At 40.7% G+C, this 20,000-nt stretch overlaps 1 protein-coding gene across 4 annotated transcripts in view; it reads left to right on the top strand.

The window, feature by feature from the left end:
- The window catches only part of LOC131356000 (tensin-3-like), a 63,270-nt gene that overhangs the window by 35,688 nt on the left and 7,582 nt on the right, over positions 1-20,000 (top strand). For 2 of the 4 annotated variants that reach the window (XM_058394705.1, XM_058394706.1), the window contains 9 exons: positions 454-1,536; positions 10,421-10,572; positions 11,528-11,648; positions 12,736-12,825; positions 15,657-15,768; positions 16,590-17,008; positions 17,845-17,931; positions 18,049-18,180; positions 19,388-19,483. In XM_058394705.1, coding sequence (XP_058250688.1) covers positions 454-1,536; positions 10,421-10,572; positions 11,528-11,648; positions 12,736-12,825; positions 15,657-15,768; positions 16,590-17,008; positions 17,845-17,931; positions 18,049-18,180; positions 19,388-19,483 — 2,292 coding nt within the window. The remainder of the gene's footprint in view (positions 1-453; positions 1,537-10,420; positions 10,573-11,527; positions 11,649-12,735; positions 12,826-15,656; positions 15,769-16,589; positions 17,009-17,844; positions 17,932-18,048; positions 18,181-19,387; positions 19,484-20,000) is intronic. The other 2 variants (XM_058394707.1, XM_058394708.1) reach the window with 2 other exon arrangements.

Raw genomic sequence — 20,000 nt, 5'->3', positions numbered from 1 at the left:
AACTATATGATGATGAAAGCAAAAATCATTGGGTGAAACTATATATCCATGACAACAACAATGTATTTTATTCACTTCAAATGAAAATGATTTTGGTTATTACTCAGAACATGTAACATCCACCAGAACATTCAATTTAGAATTTTTTTTTATATATATATTTATTAATCTTAAATGTGAAGAAAATTTTTTGGGATATTCTTTCAGAATCTCCTCCTTAGATTGTGGGTCAAGGCATGAATTCAAATATTAGTTATAAGTTAATATTCATAAGACCAAGTCCCCTTTGTTTGTTTTTTTAAAGGGTGAAAAAAAAAATTCTGGTCATTGGTGTGTGTATGGATGTTTGTCACGTTACATTGTGGTATGGCCGGAAGGTTTCCTCTATTTGTCTGTGTAAGTGTCTTTAACCCAGCTGACCTCTTGAAGCGCTACATCTCTTCTCTCCCCCAGCTCCTTCCTTGCAGCCCCCGATCGCAACCCTGGATAAATTCTCACCTAAACGAAGCCAGGGCAGCACAGTCATCCTAAGCAGGTCCAACCGCACCACGTCAGTCACCTCCAGCCCCGAACATAGTGACCACGCTCTTTCAGCCAGCAGCGACTCCGGTCTCTCAAGTGCTTCCCTTTGGACTGAGCGCTGCCCTGTGTCTGGTGGAAAGTCCTCTGGGCCTAGTGAGCAGGAGAAGGCAGACCTGAATCGCCTGCTGAGTGGATTTGGGCTCGATGAACCTCGGACAGATGATGGAATGGAGCTGACCTCAGCCTCTCAGGGAGTCCTCCATCACCCAGTGCAGGTCCATATAAACGGCAACTCCCGGCCGAAAGAGCGAGAAACGGACATCCTGGATGACGAGGTTCTGATGTCGGGCCATGACCTGCGTAGTGTGGACAGTCTGGGGACTCTCTCGTCATCATACCACAAGAGCAGCCAAAACTCTTTGCTGTCTGACGGCTTCTGCAGCCCTGGAGTGATTGAGGATATCCCACATCATGGCCCAGCTGCCATGGAAGAATATGAGCGAGCATATGCTGAGACTCGGAGAAACTGCCTTGCCAAGAGAACTGTCTCTGTTCCCATCACCACCACTTCCAGCACAGCTTCCAGAGGGCAGCAATTCCGGCAGGGCAACTACTCCACTCAGACCTGGGTCCGCCAGCAGCAAATGGTAGCTGCCCCACACTACTCCTACCTGCCTGAGGAAAGTGGAGTGGAAGAGAACTTCCATGGGGACAGGCAAGAGATTTCACCCAAAGGGATCATTAGTGATCAAAACCATGCTGCTCTGAACCCAACAGTATCTCCAAGCCAGGAGAAAAATCACGACGAGGAGTTTAACTCTCTTACAGTGGACATCGACAACTCCATCGATCAGCTTAACCAGCTGATCCTGGACCTGGACCCTACATTTGTGCCCATCCCAACACGGACCAGTTCGTTTCAAAGAAATGGAGGGTCAACAACTGGGACTACTACGTGTAACAACAAGGGCTTAACACTCAATCTCAATGAGAACAACAGGAATCAGCAGACAGGTAAGACGGAGAAAAGATTTTAAAGATCCATAAAATCCGTCTGGATTCTGTGAAATCAATAGTTAAAATCCAGTGCACTAATTTTTGCACTATATCTGGTGGTGGGTTTTGGTGGTGGATGAACAAGCTACAAATCAAAATCAAATGTAACTCCATGGTACATATTTCTCTTCTCTTTCTTGTGGTGGGTTTGGTGGTGGTTCTACAACCTACGAATCTAAATCTGACTTGAAGACCTCTGATTATCTTTTCTGTTTGGTGGTGGTGCTGTTTTTGAACATTTTGAAAACCTAGATGGAGGAAAGACATCAAGATTTATATCAATAGTGAATGATAGTTTCCTAAATCTGGGTGGGAACCCTTGGGGATATGTCAAGGCAGGTGGGAAAGAAGAAAGGGAAGAAGAAACTGATCTTTGGTAGTAATATACTAGCTTCTGTTCACACATGCGCCTTTCTTAATAATTCTTGGTCCTAGGCTTGAATTCTCAATTAAACACTTACCAAAGAATTATCAATAGGTTCTACTGTTAAGAAGTTTAAATAATAAGCAATAATGAAAATGGGGAATGTTTATCCATTAATTCCCATTAGCAGTGATGTGAAACGTCCATTGTATACATTTCCAGTGTTTATCCTGCACATTTTACTGTGTTACTAGGTTTCATACCAACACATCAAACATACTTGTTATTATAGTATCACCTAGTAGCACCTTTCAAATAAGTGTAAAGTCTTGCGAAAAAGCAACGCATAACATAGAATAAAGGCATCTATTAATGAGTACATGGACGATTTTAGTACTTTCCTTGCTTCACGCCATTGTGCTACACTTGACAAACAACATGGTTAAAGGAATTCCAAGCGGTTTTCACACAAATGGGAAATCAGAGCTCTTGGCAGAATCTTAGCTATGTGACAAGGTTTAGCTGTTTGGACTTGCCTTTACTCAGGTACCTGCTTCTCGGAACTCTTTAGCACATACCCTCTTATCAGCTCCTATTGAGGGCAATCTTTAAGCCCTCATGGCCTGCGGAACGGACGTAGACCTCATTCTTTAAGATCTGTCTTATTTACGTTATTTTTGTATTTCATGACAGATGTATAAAAACATATTTCAGGAATTCGGTTCCTGGTAACGAAGGAGCACCAGTTATCCATACGGAACCAAAGTAGATGATTGCTGTTTTCTTTAAAATGCACCGAAACATTAGACACATAATCCAGGAACTTTGTAGCCGGGATCGGATTTAGAGCAGCAGGTCACATTTGTTCCCTTGAGGGTGTAAAGTAGAGTTTTGACGAAAGGGCTGACAAGGACAATGTCCTAGGAATCCTTTTGAAGTGAAAAGCCAATTCTACTGTACAAGCAAGACGTGAAGACAAAAAAAATGGAGGAGACAAAAAAGGAGGAAAGATGAAAAGAGGTAGAGAAAATGCCGGGATCTTAAAGATGGGGTTTGGTGATATTGATCAAAGGCAAAACGTGACTTTTGCATTAGCCCACTGTGCTAGTTGATTGATTATCAGCTCACATTATCTTGGCATGTTTACAAAATGGTAGCTTTTCAATGCTACCTGTTTATCCAGCTGCTCAGATGCAGAGGCCCTCCAGGAGGCTCCCGGAGACTCGGACACACACCAAGAGCAAGCTTCGGAATGTGAGAAATGTTCATGGGCAATTAGAGACTGTAAAAGCTTTAATCAGATCGTTCGCACCTAAACAGCAGAAATAGTTACACGGGTTGGAGTTACGGAGGGTCAAAGGTCCAAATAGGAGTTGTTTATTTATTTATTTTATTTTTTTATGAGCCAATTTTACAGGGATAATTTGAGCTGAAACCTTTAAAAAAAAAAAATTAACGATTTAGACTTGTGGAAAACAAAACCATCAGGATTTTAGTACTTTTTGTAGTTCTACTGCAACTTAAAAAAATAATTATTATTATTTAGACAATATAAAAAAATATAATTATAAAAATTATATTTATAAAACTAAATAAAAAATATGTAATTTCTGTTTATGTTGTAACATACAGGAATAAGCGAGTTAGAACAAGTAATTATAGTTACTACAATTACAGTTATTATCATTATAGTTGCTCTTTTTGGTCTTTTAGTGACCAAACTAAACTAAACAACAATAAACATAAACCATTAAAAATAACATGAATAAAAACAAAACTAAACAAATAGAAGTTAAACTAATACATAATAGTCTCAGTACTCTTTCTTGCTGTAACATAAAGAAAAACAAACCTGAACTTAGGCAAAACATTATAGTTTAAAAAAATAAGTTCTGAAAAAAAAATTAAGTTAAAAAAAATAAATAAAACTGATTTCTGTAATGTTTCTGGTTATAAAAATAACGTTCAGTACATTTCAGTACTATTTGTAGTTACACTGCAACTTAAAGATGGTTAAAATAAATAAATAAATAAATTTAGACAAAAGCATTTTAATTTCCCTGGTCTTTCTGTATTTATGTTTCGGTTTTTATATCGTAACATAAACAAACACAAAACAAAATATTGAAGTTAGACAAAACTCCTCACTCCACACTGGCTAGGCTGAAAGGCTGTAATGGCAAAACTAAACAACAATAAATGTAGACAAAACATGGTTTCAGTACTCTTTCTCGTCATGCTATAACATTAAGTAAAAGAAAAATATACAAAAAGGGAATGAAATGAGACAAAACACTATAGTTTACGTTCTCTTTCTGGTTCTGATCTTACAGAAAGAAAAACAAAAACAAATATGAAGTTAGACACAACTGTTATGGTTTCAGTATTTATTTATTTTTTTGGCATTGCTGAAGTGTAAAGAAAAGCAAATCCAAACAAAAATGAAGTTAAACAAAAACATTATGGCTTGTTTAATGTTTCAGATTATTGTGTAACTTAAGTAAAAAACCCTTACTTATACTTATATACTACAGTGACCAAAAATAAATTATATTTCCAGTACTCTTTCTGATTATGCTTTAATGCAAAGACAAAAGAAAAACAAACAAAAAAACATATGAAAATAAATTATGTTTTTATTATTTCTGGTTATGCAATAACTTAGGATTAAAAAAAATAAATATGCTTCTAAGAAAAACAAAACAAAATATTGAAGCTAAATAGAATTTCTGCAGTTTCAGTATTTTCTCCGCCGAACTGCCACTGTTGGGCCCTTGAGCAAGGCCCCCAACCCTCTCTAGGGGGCGCTGTATCATGGCTGACCCTGCGCTCTGAACCCCCCCCCCACCCCCACCCACACACACACCATCCAAGTATGGGATATGCAAAGAAATAATTTCACTGTGCAGTAATGCATATGTGACAAATAAAGACTACTTACTTAAGTAATATAAATACCCGTTCGTTTTATATGTTGTTGTATTTAATTTACGTCAAACCACATAAAAATTCGGTTGCTTCTACGTGTTAAATAAATATTTAAATAATAAATAATGAGAAACTTTGTTATCTGGAATGTTGTAGAGAACCGCACCCCGCTAGATGTTTAGTGGCTTAGCTGGTAAAATGATCGGCTTAGCTAAAATCGCTCAAACATTACACTCAAACACTAAAAATGTCTCCACTTTGTCCCAGGGGAACATTTAATGGATCTACGTAGCACCAGTGCACTATCAGGACTGTTTACCTTCCAGAGAACTTCGCCTCTTTGAAAGCTTTGGAATTATCCGATAGAGTTATATTTGATTTCAGTTAGCTAGTGATTAGAATTGGCGTGTCTGTTTATACTGCACAATAAAGATCAGATACGGCAGAGGAACATCTGGCTCGATAAACCTTCAGGAAGGAGATTAGACGAGATTCACCATCTGTCTGTTGAGATGAGATGAGGATGGTTTCCAGGCGTCCCCACATCTAATAAATGATGACTTCTTCATTTAGGCATGGAAGTGATGATTCACTCGGCGTATAAAAGCAGGATTTAGAGTCTAAACGACCGGATCATAGGCCAGGCGGCTGCAAGAGACTGGAATTTCCAGGAGACAGAGAGAGAAAAAAACTTGCCTGAGGCTCTGCATTCTCTGCTCCTGGCAGACAGAAACAAAATAATACGCATGAAATGATCATGTGCAGCCCCGACACGCCTGCAAACTCCCCAGACAAACAGATATGCTAAAAAATGCTGTGGAGATGCTGTGGAGATGCTAAAAAATTAAAACAGCTCAGAAACCAGAAACCTGATACAAATCACGTCTCACTTGTTAGTTGCTTGGAGTTTTGAAATGAATCAGGTGACTCACTCACATGAATCATTTACACTGAATTAATGAGAATTGACTCAGAACTGATTCATTGTAATTATTTACACAAGCAACTGCTTCAGAGTCTAAAAATATCTAAAATAATTTTCTTAACAGTTATTATTATTATTATTATTTTTTTTTTTTTTTTTATTATTATTATTATTATTATTATTATTTTTATTATTATTATTATTATTATTATTATTATTATTATTATTATTATTATTCCAATAATTTCTTACAGGACAAGAATGAACTTTTTAAAATTTCATATTCCACCAATCAACCACTAATGATAAATATATTTAACTATTAATCAGTTCTAAATATATTTTTTTTATCTTAGTATAGGATTAGAAAATATTCTAATTTCAAGGGTTTTTTTTAGGATTTCTTAGAGTAATAACAATAACTTTCCAAAAACAAGACATTATTTTCAATAAACTACAAGTTCAATAAGGCACTAAACATGAAACAGGATCCTGCAGAACAAACTGAAACAGGAGGATCTTTTTTGGGGGTCTAGGGAGAGAGAGAGAGAGAGAGAGAGAGGGAGAGGGAGAGAGGGAGAGGGAGAGAGACTGGGGGAGAGAGAGAGAGACAGAGAGAGAGAGAGGGAGAGGGAGAGGGAGAGAGAGAGACTGAGAGTGTGTGAGACGTGTGTCAGAAAGAGTGTGTGTGAGAGGTGTGTGGGATGTGTGCAAGATGGTGAAATGTGTGTGAGAGGTGTGTGTGATAGTGAGGTGTGTGAGATGTGTGTTAGATGGTGAGATGTGTGTGAGATGTGTGTGTGATGGTGAGGTGTGTGAGATGTGTGTGTGATGGTGAGATGTGTGTGAAATGTGTGTGAGATGGTGAGGTGTGTGAGATGTGTGTGAGATGGTGAGGTGTGTGTGAGATGTGTGTGAGATGGTGAGGTGTGTGAGATGTGTGTGTGATGGTGAGGTGTGTGAGATGTGTGTGAGATGGTGAAGTGTGTGAGATGTGTGTGAGATGGTGGGATGTGTGTTAGATGTGTGTGAGGTGGTGAGGTGTGTGTGAGATGTGTGTGAGATGGTGAGGTGTGTGTGAGATGTGTGTGAGATGGTGAGGTGTGTGTGAGATGTGTGTGAGATGGTGAGGTGTGTGTGAGATGTGTGTGAGATGTGTGTGAGATGGTGAGGTGTGTGTGAGATGTGTGTGAGATGGTGAGGTGTGTGTGAGATGTGTGTGAGATGGTGAGGTGTGTGTGAGATGTGTGTGAGATGGTGAGGTGTGTGTGAGATGTGTGTGAGATGGTGAGGTGTGTGTGAGATGTGTGTGAGATGGTGAGGTGTGTGTGAGATGTGTGTGAGATGGTGAGGTGTGTGTGAGATGTGTGTGAGATGGTGAGGTGTGTGTGAGATGTGTGTGAGATGGTGAGGTGTGTGTGAGATGTGTGTGAGATGTGTGTGAGATGGTGAGGTGTGTGTGAGATGTGTGTGAGATGTGTGTGAGATGGTGAGGTGTGTGTGAGATGTGTGTGAGATGGTGAGGTGTGTGTGAGATGTGTGTGAGATGGTGAGGTGTGTGTGAGATGTGTGTGAGATGGTGAGGTGTGTGTGAGATGTGTGTGAGATGTGTGTGAGATGGTGAGGTGTGTGTGAGATGTGTGTGAGATGGTGAGGTGTGTGTGAGATGTGTGTGAGATGGTGAGGTGTGTGTGAGATGTGTGTGAGATGTGTGTGAGATGGTGAGGTGTGTGTGAGATGTGTGTGAGATGTGTGTGAGATGGTGAGGTGTGTGTGAGATGTGTGTGAGATGTGTGTGAGATGGTGAGGTGTGTGTGAGATGTGTGTGAGATGTGTGTGAGATGGTGAGGTGTGTGTGAGATGGTGAGAGGTGTGTGAGATGTGTGTGAGATGTGTGTTAGATGTGTGTGAGATGGTGAGATGTGTGTGAGATGGTGAGATGTGTGTGAGATGTGTGTGGAAGGTGTGTGAGATGGTGAGATGTGTGTGAGATGGTGAGAGGTGTGTGAGATGGTGAGATGTGTGTGAGATGGTGAGATGTGTGTGAGATGGTGAGAGGTGTGTGAGATGGTGAGAGGTGTGTGAGATGTGTGTGAGATGTGTGTGGAAGGTGTGTGAGATGGTGAGAGGTGTGTGAGATGTGTGTGAGATGTGTGTGGAAGGTGTGTGAGATGGTGAGAGGTGTGTGAGATGTGTGTGAGATGGTGAGAGGTGTGTGAGATGTGTGTGAGATGTGTGTGGAAGGTGTGTGAGATGGTGAGATGTGTGTGAGAGGTGTGTGAGATGTGTGTGAGATGGTGAGGTGTGTGTGAGATGTGTGTGAGATGTGTGTGAGATGGTGAGGTGTGTGTGAGATGTGTGTTAGATGTGTGTGAGATGGTGAGATGGTGAGAGGTGTGTGGAATGTGTGTGAGATGGTGAGATGTGTGTGAGATGGTGAGAGGTGTGTGAGATGTGTGTGAGATGTGTGTGGAATGTGTGTGAGATGGTGAGATGTGTGCGAGATGGTGAGAGGTGTGTGAGATGTGTGTGGAATGTGTGTGAGATGGTGAGAGGTGTGTGAGATGTGTGTGAGATGTGTGTGAGAGGTGTGTGAGATGGTGAGATGTGTGTGAGATGTGTGTGGAATGTGTGTGAGATGGTGAGATGTGTGTGAGATGGTGAGATGTGTGTGAGATGGTGAGAGGTGTGTGAGATGTGTGTGAGATGTGTGTGAGATGTGTGTGAGATGGTGAGAGGTGTGTGAGATGTGTGTGAGATGTGTGTGAGAGGTGTGTGAGATGGTGAGGTGTGTGAGATGTGTGTGAAATGTGTGTGAGCCGTGTGTAAAACAGTGCTTGGACCCTTTTCCTCCACACACTCTCTCCTATATGAAGATTCCACAGCAGGCAGTATTAAGGCTGTGGCTCTGTGAAGGCTGGAGATTAACACTGGTGTGCTGCATGATGCTTCACAGCTGGAGCAGATGCACACACACACACACACACACACACTCACACACACACACACACAACACAGTATAGCTCTGAACCTCAACACATCCTTTACAACATCACCACAGCTGGATATTTTTAGCTAATATTCAAAAGTTAGAAATGAAATTAATAAAAAAAAAAGTCATTGCATGTTGCAGCTTTTTCCTTTCTGGAGTTCTGACACTTCAGTGCTTATGAACTTTTATCTTATTACATGTTTATAAGTCTTTTATACAATGCTTATAAACTCTACAAGTTATTTTCTTACCATTTCCTGCACATTTTTTTTCCTTTACATTTTTACATTATAAATAATAAATAATATTTCAATTTGAAATTCTATTAATATAAATTCCTAAAGAATAACAGTGTATTAATTAATAAATTTAACTTTAAAAAAGAAAAAAAATCCAGAAAACAATACTTATAAGGAATAAAGCATTAATAACATGTCATATGACAGGAATAAGGAATAAAGCATTAATAACATGTCATATGGCAGGAATAAGGAATAAAGCATTAATAACATGTCGTATGACAGGAATAAGGAATAAAGCATTAATAACATGTCGTATGACAGGAATAAGGAATAAAGCATTAATAACATGTCGTATGACAGGAATAAGGAATAAAGCACTTTATTTTATATAAGGAAAGGAAGAGAATAAGATAGTGAAAGGCAGGATGCTGTGATGAAGGAAAGTTACCGTTGCCATGGAAATGATGATTATTTCTCTACAACAGCATGACACAAAGTTTAATTTTATTCCTTATTCCTGATCTATGACATGTTATTAATGCTTTATTCCACACACTTTTTTTAGATATGTTTCCTGGATTTAAAAAAAAATCTTTTTCTTTTCCCTTAAATTCATGAACTGAAATGTCGGCGCTGTTGTTATGGCTGATGAATCAACATGGAGGAATCTGACCAATCAGAAGGGTGGATTCAGCAGAGCGCTGCTTATAAAGCATGTTATAATGCATGAAGTGTCTGTACACTGCATTAGTGTCTATAATGTTCTTGTGAACTGATCTTACTAATGAATCAAGCACTATGTAAATATGATGTTATAGAGGCTAAACTCCATTGATACTACACACACACACACACACCCTCTCTCTCTCTCTCTCTCTCTCTCTCTCTCTCTCACTTTCTCTTGTCACTCACTCACTCACACACACACCATCTCTCTCTCTCTCTCTCTCTCTCTCATTTTCTCTTGTCACTCACTCACTCACTCACACACACACCCTCTCTCTCTCTCTCTCTCTCTCTCTCTCTCTCACTTTCTCTTGTCACTCACTCACTCACACACACACCCTCTCTCTCTCTCTCTCTCTCTCTCTCATTTTCTCTTGTCACTCACTCACTCACACACACACCCTCTCTCTCTCTCTCTCTCTCTCTCTCTCACTTTCTCTTGTCACTCACTCACTCACACACACACCCTCTCTCTCTCTCTCTCTCTCTCTCTCTCTCTCTCATTTTCTCTTGTCACTCACTCACTCACACACACACCCTCTCTCTCTCTCTCTCTCTCTCTCTCTCTCATTTTCTCTTGTCACTCACTCACTCACACACACACCCTCTCTCTCTCTCTCTCTCTCTGAGAGTGATAACTGGAGTGTGTTTGTGTGTTTGATCAGCAGTCCCTCCTGCTGGAGAGAGTTTGCGAGCTCTGAGTCGTCAGGGCAGTGAGGTGTCCAAACACTCCACAGTGTGTGTGAGACCCGCGTGGGAAATGGAGTCGGAGTTCAGGGACAGACTGACTTACACACACAGTGTAGCTCCACCACAGGTAACAGAGATCGATCTATCTATCTATCTATCTATCTATCTATCTATCTATCTATCTATCTATCTATCTATCTATCTATCTATCTATCTATCTATCCTACCCTACCCTACCCTACCCTACCCTACCCTAAATAATAAATGACACACAAACACATTTTATGTAATGTCTCAGAAAACTTCACCATTTTAACGACTACACACATTTGAGTAATGCATATTTGTGTGTGTGTAATGCATCATGTGTCAGCTGACCCTATACACCAACCAGGCATAACATTATGACCACCTGCTTAATATTGTGTTGGTCCACTTTTTGCTGCCAGAACAGCCCTGACCCGTCCTGCACTGGGTATTCTGACCCCTTTCTATCAAAACCAGCATTAACTTCTTCAGCAGTTTGATCAACAGTAGCTCATTTGTTGGATCGGATCACACGGGCCAGCCTCCGCTCCCCACGTGCATCAATGAGTATTGACCGCCCATGACCCTGTCACCGGTTCACCACTGTTCCTTCCTTGGACCACTTTTGATAGATACTGACCACTGCAGACCGGGAACACCCCACAAGAACTACAGTTTTGGAGATGCTCTGATCCAGTGGTCTAGCCATCACAATTTGGCCCTTCATCAAACTCGCTCTTGTCCATTTTTCCTGCTTCTAACATCAACTTTGAGGACAAAATGTTCACTTGCTGCCTAATATATCCCACCCACTAACAGGTGATGATGAGGAGATCATCAGTTTTATTCAATTCACCTCTCACTGGTCATAATGTTATGCCTGATCAATGTAGTGACAGTATAGTAACTTCTGACCAATCAGAATCAAGATTTCACTTCATCTTAATCAGCACTGAGCCACAGAGCAATCTCAACATTGTATGAAAGTTCATTCATATTTTAAAGTTTAATAAAAAATAAACCCATCAGTGTGGTGTAACTTCTTTATATTTCAGCGAGCTCCTCTGTACAGAGCAGACAGCGTGGAGTACCGAGGCCCAAGCGCCAGCCTGGACACAGGAAGTGACACAGTTCCTCCAACACCGGCCTTCCCCATCTCACCACCTACGCCTTATGGTAAGACACACACACACACCTATACACTGACTCACACACCGCACGCCCATGTGATCGGCTGATTTCGGCTTGTCGTTGCTATGGTTACTAGGGACTGTAATTAAGTGTTCTGGTGTGATGCTGTTATGCAACCACAACAAATTACTGTAACCATGTCGCCTGCTGCTAAACACCACATTATTCACACATTCCAAACCTCACACTCATCAAGACTCTGGAAACCATCTGAGCTGGAGAGAAGAAGGCGTCTCCAAACCAATCTGAAATCTCGGGCCAAATTTATTTATTCTTTTAATTCAATTCAATTCAATTCACAAAGCAGCTTTACAGTAATATAGAAATCCAGGATATATATTATATATGTATATTTTAAATATATTCCTAAGAAACAAGCCAGAGGGTGGTGACGGTGGTGAGGAAAACCTTCTTGAGATGATATGAGGTAGAATCTGAACCATCATAAATGATTTATCTTCTATAATACGATCCAAAAGTGCAGCTGTGTATCGTTCATGTTTAGTTTTATTCCTGAAGTTATGAGGCTCTGATCACTGATGGAGACCCTTTGAGCTCTTCAGTGCCATCTTCATGGTTTCTACTCTAAGCAAACCTGTGTGTGGAGCTACTAACACACTACTAAATCTTCTCCAACTTTATACCTCAATGATGAACGCAATCTACTCATCACTAGTTTACTGGTTTTCAGACATACCTCACATCACTAATAACATCTTGGGTGAAAATAGAAAAGGTACCATTGTGTCATAGCTTGCTAGATTGAACTAGTGTTGAATTAGGTTGTCAGGCAACCGAAACATTGGAGATCGCACTTTCCTGGTGTGTTAGCTAACCACACACATGCAATATGGCTGAAAGTTCTGTAGTCGCTTCATTTGGAAATGAGTAATGTCTCAAAATATGATGCGTACGCTGTGGCGTCAACACGCTCGCTCCAACATGTCCGACCACACAGCATCCCCACTTCTCTTCACTTTTATATAGACTATTCACAAAAAATCTCCATCTGCAGTCTTCTTCATGACCAGTCTCTGACCAAACCCTCACTCTTGCAATCTTTTCTCCACAGTGAAGACCATGCCGGAGTTTACGCACTTCTCCCAGACGCCATCTCCGTCTCCTGCCACGCCCATGTTCGGAGCCTTTAGGACGGAGCACGGTAAGCAGCCCTGAAAGTCCCATCGATGGACATGATTTTGGATGGAGCTGAGATAAGATCAGGGAACTGTCTCAGACTCAACACACACGCACACACACCATACACACCGTGTGTAGATACAAGTCCTAACCTAGAAAAGGTGTACAAGTTTGTGCATTGTGTAGGAACTTCAGGAATGCTGCTTGTGTTATGGCACCTGGAAGTACAATGATGAAGGCATAAGTAGTGAGTGATTCATATTTTTACCATCAGCCGTCAGATAGGAGCTGTAACTGTTGCTGCCTGGAGCTGAATCTTCAAAAAAGACTAAAGACCCAAATGAACATTTAACTAACCCCTAAATGATAAAAATAAAAGACATTGCACTAGCTCTTGCATTTTGCTCCTCTAGCACTCAATTAAAACCATGTATAGTAGCACTACTATTAATATTAACTTTTATTTAATCAGGATAACAACTTGATCTGCCAAGATGACACAACGAAATGGAAAGACATGACTGCAATAAAAATGACATAAACCTAGAAATATACAATCAATCAACTCGTTCCCAGCTCAGACCTAACAAGCTGACCGATGTCCTTTGAACAAAATGTTAATTTTTTTTTTTTTTTTTTTTTACAGAAATTTGGATGAAATAATTCAATAAGTAAGAAGCCAATTATTGTTTTAGAAATAAACGATAGCAGTAACAGAGTGAGCGCCATCATGAGCCCAAAGGTGGAAGTTCAGCCTCAGCACCGAGAAGGCAGTGATGAGTGTGATTATTACAACCATTAACAATTAAATAAATTAAATTAAAAAATAAAAATAAAAAATTCTTTCTAAAAAATGTCTTTTTTTTTTGCACTGGTGTGTACTTATATAACATATAATTATAATCAAATGAGGGCAAAAATGTTAGAGACACCAAATACTTCCTGGCTCTGATAGGAAAAGAAGATTTATTTCTAAAATTAAAATAAAATATATTTTTTTATTATCGTAGTTCATCATAAATTATCGTGTCATTTATCATCAATATGTGGCTTGAAGATCAACTGGTTATTAAGAACAATTTGTTAGATGGACATTTTGTATTTATTTATTTATTTATTATTATTTTTATTTTTATTTATTTTTTTTAAAAAAGCATTAATTTGTATTCATCTGCATTTGAAACCAGTTAAAGTTTGTTTAATCATAACTGGACCAGGTCAAAGGCAGACTGGAGATACTGTAACGCCTGTTAAGGCAGTGGAAGCAGGACAGTAAAGAATTATATTATTAAAGACATAACCAAACATTATTTATATAAATATATAGGGAGAATATAACTGGACCTAAAATCGACCCTTGAGGAATTCCCTTGACCGTTGTTAACACAGATGACTTTAATCCCTCTAACTTGGTTCTGTTAAGAATATAATTAACAAAACATCCAGCAGCTTGACTGGATATCACAATATTACAAAACCTCTGCCTGATATAGCATCTGTATACCGCTTTGGATAAAGAAGTGTAACCGTAAACCTAAGGGGCGAGCATACAGCTCAGGAAAGCAGCAGACGTTAGAAAGGTGGCTTTATTGAAATGTCAAGGCTTTTGTACACACAGAACTAAACATATGTGCTTCCTGACCTCTGACAAAAGGCCAAGATGGGAGGAAACAGAGTGCTGAACAACAGAGGAAAGGCCAGCTTAGCTGAAGGCGTTCACATGTGAAAAGGGGCTCTGTTTGGATTGTCCACGCTGCTTTGATTGGCTTCTAAACCTGGAGTATCCACCCCTGCACTTGAAGAGCTCATTCCCTGAGGGGCAATAAAGATTAGCGTAGTTCTGAAAGTACTTGATGCTTTTTAAGAGGAGTTGCTCTCCAGATGGCCTTTCTGAAGTGCTCTAGTGAAAACATCCTAATGCTAATGCTGTACATTAGGGGTCTCCTAACTGACCTGATTTCCTGCTTTCCCTAATGCTAATGGTGATGTTACGTGTATTCATGCCTTGATATTTCTGTGATATTTATTCAGGATGAAATATACAATATTACAAAAGTCCAAACTAATGAAATGCTAACATGTTCTTAAATGGTGATACATGCTAATGAACAATGTTTTCAGTTAATAGATTTAATTAGGGTTTAATGATGTTTCAAACTTTACAACTATATTAAGCCCAGACCTAACGGTTCTTATTTGCATATTTGCCCCTTCAGCAACTTTGATCGGATAAACAGAGCACGTAACAAAGCTGTGATTTAATGAGCTTGTGTGCTGTATTTATCCACTCACTGAGCTGTGTTTTTTTTTTTTTTGGTTTGCTGTGTCCTAGCTTTCACGTGACATGAGGCATACGCTGTAGCGTTCCCAAAATCTGTGCTAACTCTGTCATAATCCTGGGAAAAATCCATGCTAACTCTGTCATAATCCTGGATAAAAATCCATGCTAACTTTGTCATAACCCCAGGAAAAAGAACATGCTAACTCTGTCATAATCCTGGGTAAAAATCCATGCTAACTCTTTCATAATCCTGGATAAAAATCCATGCTAACTCTTTCTAACATGCTTTCACAATCCCGGGGAAAAAGCCGTGCTTCTACACTACACACTTGAATCATTAATCTAGCCTCCACTCCCTTGGACAGGAGACCTTCGGTGACCTGAAAGTTGACGCTCCTCACAGGAACAACACCGTCTTTCATTTAGTTTTTTTTACTGTTGACCTTCTCATCTGTCCAAACATGGCCGTGACCTCGAGCTCTGTTGCCGTAGCAAATGTTAATGTCTCTGATGTGCTCCTTTTTTTGCATTGAAAAGGCTCTAATGCTTTGGTGTGCTGCTCTTGATTTCAGATATGAAAGCTTTCGCAGATATTATGGGGCACGAGGAGAGCAGAGTGAACATGTCTCACAGAGCCTTCACACACTCCCCGTCCACTGGAGGAGTGATCACCCTTACAGAAAGGTCAGAAGAACATCCTGGTCATTGTTTTTTTTTTTAAACTCTCATACCAACACTGAACCTCACTTTTAAGATGGAGAAATAGGTAAAAACTGGTTCTTGAATAAGATTTATTCATGATATGTCCTTTTTTTTGTCATGATGCTCCTAGTGCAAAGTTTGTAAAAATGCTACATCTCCTCTGCTGACCATAACAACTGTTTTTCCCACCAGCACAAAACCCTGAAACAGGAAGTAACATGAAGCCAGCCTCACACTTCCACACACACACACACACTAGGGATTGCTTCTTCTAGACCTTAATAAAACACCCTTTCACACCTCACCAAATGTACCTTTGTACTCTTGGGGTACTAGTGTGTAAAACTTACAAACCATCTAGACATACTTTAGACAGATTTATCTATGTCTAGGATTTTCAGGGTTACTTGTTGAGCAGAAAGTTTCTCCTTCGGCTCCAAATTTATCCAAGATTATGAAGTTTTTATGAACATTCAAAAACAGTGGTTTGGAGGACGGGTAGGGAATGATCCACAGCTTGGAATCTTCTTAAACAGTAAATGAAGGTTGATGATCGAGTGTACGTGTTATGGTCATTTTCAAACGAGGTGTACGAGGTTCTACACAGAATTCTGACGAGCATGTTTGCATTGTAAAGACACGCCCCCTTTCTGTGATGTGCACAAATATCGCTAAGACAAACATAAGACCTAGCAGTGTTTCTGTTAAACGCACTGGAATTTGAACTCAACCCTTTTGAGATGGTGGTATATGGAGCATCGTTGTGCAACTGTTTCGATTTTGATTTCTGTTGTTCATGACAGCTCGGGTCAGTCCTCCTGCCCAGAGGGGCTGCTGCTCAGCCGCAAAACCTCCATCAACACCCAACACTCCGGCCCCATGGGCTACAACCAGAGCTCAACTCCATCCCACCATCCTCACCCACACCCTCACCCCGCCCCCAACGCCCACAGCTCACCAAGGGGCATCCAGAGGACCCGAGTGGTGCAGTACACACTGAACCGCAGCCCTGCGGAGGAGCCTGACGGTCTGAGCTACGAGCCCCAGCAGCCCCCGCTTCCTGAAAAGATGCACCCACCAGACTGCGAGCGCTCCTTAGGTTCCGCGTCCCCGGCACCGAGTGGGTTCTCCAGTCCGCACAGCGGGAGCTCGCTCTCTATTCCCTTCCCTAACTCACTGCCTGAGCTGCAGGCCAGGAGCAACAGTATCAGCCCTCTACCAGGTACACCACACACACACTTCCCATAATGCACAGGTTCTGGGATTAGTTGAGTTCATGAAGGCTTTGGATAGGTGTAAATAATAATAAATGAAACACAGATATACCAGCATCGGTATTATCGTTTACAATAGTAACAGCATTCACACATGCAGCAATGACAAAGCGACTGGAGATCGTTTATTTACAATAAAATCTGCCATAAGATTGTGATTAGATGACGATAAGATCAGATGAGGCCATGTCCAGCAATGAGACAATGTTGAGAATGAATCGTTGTAGCAGGAGTGAAGAGAGTAGAAGGCAGGTGATCCGTGGCGAACAGGACCTCCTATGATATGATGTAGATAGACACACCTGAATTTTATACGCAAACACCAAATCTTCCTCCAGAATGATTCAAAACTGATTTGGAACGCTAGTTGTATCACCCACTGCTAAACGTTGTTACTATGGCGACCAGTAGTAGGAATGCCCCCTGGTGACTTCATAGTATTAGTAATTGTGTAAGGTATCTTTGCACAGGGACTTGTGTTAGGGATGTGTTAGGAGAAAGATATTTGTTGACGTGAATGTTTGTGTTTCGAAACTGATTTGGAATGCTAGTTGTATCACCCACTGCTAAACATTGTTACTATGGCAATCACAGTAATGCATAAACATGCATTTATTTGAAACATGTGGCAAAAATAAAGGAATAAAGGAGCGTTGGGGAGGTAACAGTGACTCTGCTTCAGCACACATGTTTGGTGATTCATTTCCATTAACAACATGCTCATTTTGGAATCACAATATTAATTAGAAAAGTCTGACTACTTCTTCTGTTTCTTCGTGTGTAGATGTCCTGGTGAGCAAGCAGGTGACAGCAAAGTTCGTCCAGGACACTTCGAAATACTGGTACAAACCAGACATCGCACGGGAACAGGGTAATTATGACGAGACAGAAGGAGATGCATTAATGAATGGATGTTAATTAGTCAGTAAACAGCTGCTGTACTGAGTGAGTATTAGACGTATTAGTGGACACATCTCTCTCCACACAGCCATCGCAGTGCTGAAGGACAAAGAGCCCGGTTCCTTCATCGTACGCGACAGCCATTCATTTAAAGGCGCCTACGGATTGGCTATGAAGGTGGCCACGCCCCCTCCGTCTGTGGTGCAGCAGAGTAAGAAGGGTAAGGATTGGACAGGACACCTGAGCGACTTGACTGATGTGTGTGATTTTGTTCCAGAGCATTTTTCCATTCAGCGCTGCTCTAGTGGCCTTGGCTTTCTCTTCTCCTGCTGACATGAAAGAGTCCTTTTGTTATCCCGAGCATTGAATACAACTCATCCGTGACTCAAAATGGAAACTGATAGGTGTTGCCTTCCATTGATACGTCCACTGTTTTGGTTTCGGTGCTCAGGGCTTTTTAACTTCTCAGCTATATGGACACATTTAAGGTCAAAGACCTACTTTTACAGGGTTCTTAAATGTTTAGTCCACTATATAATCATTTAGCTGAGTGTTCAACACTGGTTCTGCATGAAACCCTCTGGTATTCAGTTTATCCTGCTTCATAACAGTGTTTTACTCTGAAAAGGTGATTCTCTACTAAGCTCAAAAGTTTGCGTCCCCATTAATCTAGTTCATTTATTTAATGTGGCTTGCCTCAGTCTTGAATCTCAGGCATCAAGTTAGGAGTCAGTGAGGATCAGAAAATAAAAGCCTCCACATGACCTGAAGTGTAAACCGAAAAGCAAGACACAAGTAAAAGTGAAAAGTGTTAGATGCAAGTGGAAGATTTAGATTAATCATATAAAGAAATGATACTGTGACATGACCAAGAAAAATACTGTTTAAAAACCTCGCTCCCAATGCCTTCCTGCTTCATAAAGTTGACTTCATTAGAAATTTTGAACGTGTCACGCCTAAAAAATACTGCTTTAAATCGTCCTTTTTAAAATTGTACTGCTACACACCCCTATCCACCACACACACAGACGGTGAGTGTGTGACATCGTTTGTCTCACTGCTTAAGTCGAGCTTTTGTGAAAACAGCATGAGAAGGTGAAACACAACGCTGAAGTCTTTGTGCTTCTTCCTCCACATGCCGAGGAATTCTGCCTCCTGAGGCCCTGTGGAGAAACCCTGCCCCTTTCTACAGGTCCACCTGTGTGTGTGTGTGTGTGTGTGTGTGAAAGAGAGAGAGAGAGAGAGAGAGAGAGAGAGAGAGCAAAGCAACAAGGGATAGAGATGAAGATGGAGATCTAAATGTGAATTTGTGAATTTGATGAAGTGGATATTGACTCCTGAATTTCTTCTAATTTTGCTTGTAAAATGAAAAAGTTTGACCTTACTTCCTGCCTCTCTCTCTCTCTCTCTCTCTCTCTCTCTGTTAGGTGGTGATATGTCCAATGAACTCGTCCGTCATTTCCTGATAGAGTGCACACCGAAAGGAGTTCGACTGAAGGGCTGTCCCAATGAGCCTTACTTTGGTAAATTATCTATCTATCCATCCATTCATCCATGCATCCATCCATCCACCCATCCATCCATCCTTGCATCAAATCCTATATCACTTTATCCATCCTGCAGGAAATCCTTTATCAATCTGTCCATCCATCCATCCACCCATCCAACCATTCATACATCCATCCGTGCGTCAACCCATCCATCTATCCATTCATCCACCCACACATCCATCTATCCATTCATCCACCCACCCATCCATCCATGCATTCATCCACCCATACATCCATCCATCCATCCATCCATCCACACATCCATCCATCCATCCACCCATTCATCCATCCTCCAAGCAGCCATGCATCCACCCATCCATTCATCCATCCATCCATCCATCCATGCATCAAATGCTATTTCACTTTATCCATCCTGCATGAAATCCTTTATCAGTCCATCCATCCACCATCCATCCATCACCTGTGCAAGCTTTCATTCTTCTGTCCATCCATTTATCAATCAACTATCATCTATCTACCCAATTCTTCA

The sequence above is a fragment of the Hemibagrus wyckioides genome, linkage group LG07 (assembly GCF_019097595.1).
Source record: "Hemibagrus wyckioides isolate EC202008001 linkage group LG07, SWU_Hwy_1.0, whole genome shotgun sequence".
NCBI classification, from domain to species: Eukaryota; Metazoa; Chordata; class Actinopteri; order Siluriformes; family Bagridae; genus Hemibagrus; species Hemibagrus wyckioides.
This window is presented reverse-complemented; position numbering and strand designations above follow the sequence as displayed.